Source organism: Alexandromys fortis, unplaced genomic scaffold (genome assembly GCF_014885135.2).
Source record: "Alexandromys fortis isolate MF-2015 unplaced genomic scaffold, M_Fortis_MF-2015_v1.1 scaffold_103, whole genome shotgun sequence".
Taxonomy (NCBI): Eukaryota; Metazoa; Chordata; class Mammalia; order Rodentia; family Cricetidae; genus Alexandromys; species Alexandromys fortis.
The window spans coordinates 1,378,041-1,379,249 of NW_026067978.1; the positions used below are offsets into that span (position 1 = coordinate 1,378,041).

The following is a 1,209-nucleotide window of genomic DNA, read 5'->3' on the forward strand; positions in this document are numbered from 1 at the left end:
CCACCATGGAGCTGTGGGCTCGGTGTGCAGTACCAAAAGCATCATTGACATAGACATCCCCAAGTTTGGACAGTGAGGCTCGGAAAGCATCAATTTTGGCTGGTTCAGCTTTAATCTTGTTCCCAGAAGCATCCTTTCCCTTCCCTTCTTCCTCCACATGAAAGCGGAGGTTCTCCAGCAGGATGACAGTGCCAGCTGCTGGGTTGGCACAGGCATTCTCAACTTCTGGGCCCACACAATCCTTTAAGAAGAGAACATCCTTGCCCAGCAGAGACCTGAGTTCTGCCACAACTGGCTCTAAGGAGTACTTGTCAGGCATGGGAACACCATCAGGTCGGCCCAAGTGGCTCATAAGGACAACTGACTTGGCTCCATTGTCCAAGCAGAAATTGATGCTTGGGACAGCAGCCTTGATCCTTTGGTTATTTGTTATCTGGTTGTTCTTCATAGGAACATTGAAGTCCACCCTCATCACGACCCGCTTTCCCTTCACGTCCAGTTTGTCCAAAGTCAGCTTGTTAGAAAGTGACATTTTGGCAATGCGGGAGGATCAAGAGGCTCGGTCCTGAGGAAGAGGAGATTGCAAGATTATTAATCTGGGTATTCCATTAATGCAGTAGGTCATGGCCCCATAAATTCACATATGATCTCAGCCTTCCACTCTGTCCTTCTGGCCCTATGCATTCAACCCATCTTGTGTTTCTTTCACTTTGAGATATGGTCCCAATTCCTAGTAATTGAACATCTGCCTCTTGAAGAGGCCAATTTGGAAGCCAAGATTCTGGAGTAATGATACTCATGTCTGTGCCCATGTTTATCAAACCCACAATTACAATGCCATTTATACAAGCACACTTAGGTTTGGTATTTGATCATTTATAGAAGTCTGCAAGAATATACATTTCCTACTTCCTATTATAAATTTTTATTTATTCTCCATGTTTATTCCATTATCCAGAACAGTATGGTCTTTTACAGAAGGCTCTGGATTTTTTTTTATTTTCCTGGTGGAACATGTCCTTCACAGTGACTGGGAATGACTAGACCACTTTTGGCTTGGGGACCTGCAAGAGGCCCCCCAAGGAGTTTCCCAAAGGCATCAGGTTGCCTTGTCTGTGTTTTGCTGATCTGCATTCATTGGTCCAATGTTGACCTTTGCCACACCTTCTACATATACCTCAAGGCTGAGTCCTCCTATTCTTGCCATTC

The 1,209-nt window shown here is 45.2% G+C and overlaps 1 protein-coding gene across 1 annotated transcript in view; it reads right to left on the bottom strand.

Moving 5' to 3' along the window:
- LOC126510923 (phosphoglycerate kinase 1-like) overlaps nucleotides 1-574 on the bottom strand; it is an 11,006-nt gene extending 10,432 nt beyond the window's left edge. The window contains exon 1 of the mRNA XM_050157664.1: nucleotides 5-574. Within this exon, the coding sequence (XP_050013621.1) occupies nucleotides 5-532 (528 nt within the window). The 5' untranslated portion in view covers nucleotides 533-574. The remainder of the gene's footprint in view (nucleotides 1-4) is intronic.
- Nucleotides 575-1,209: the final 635 nt, after the last annotated feature.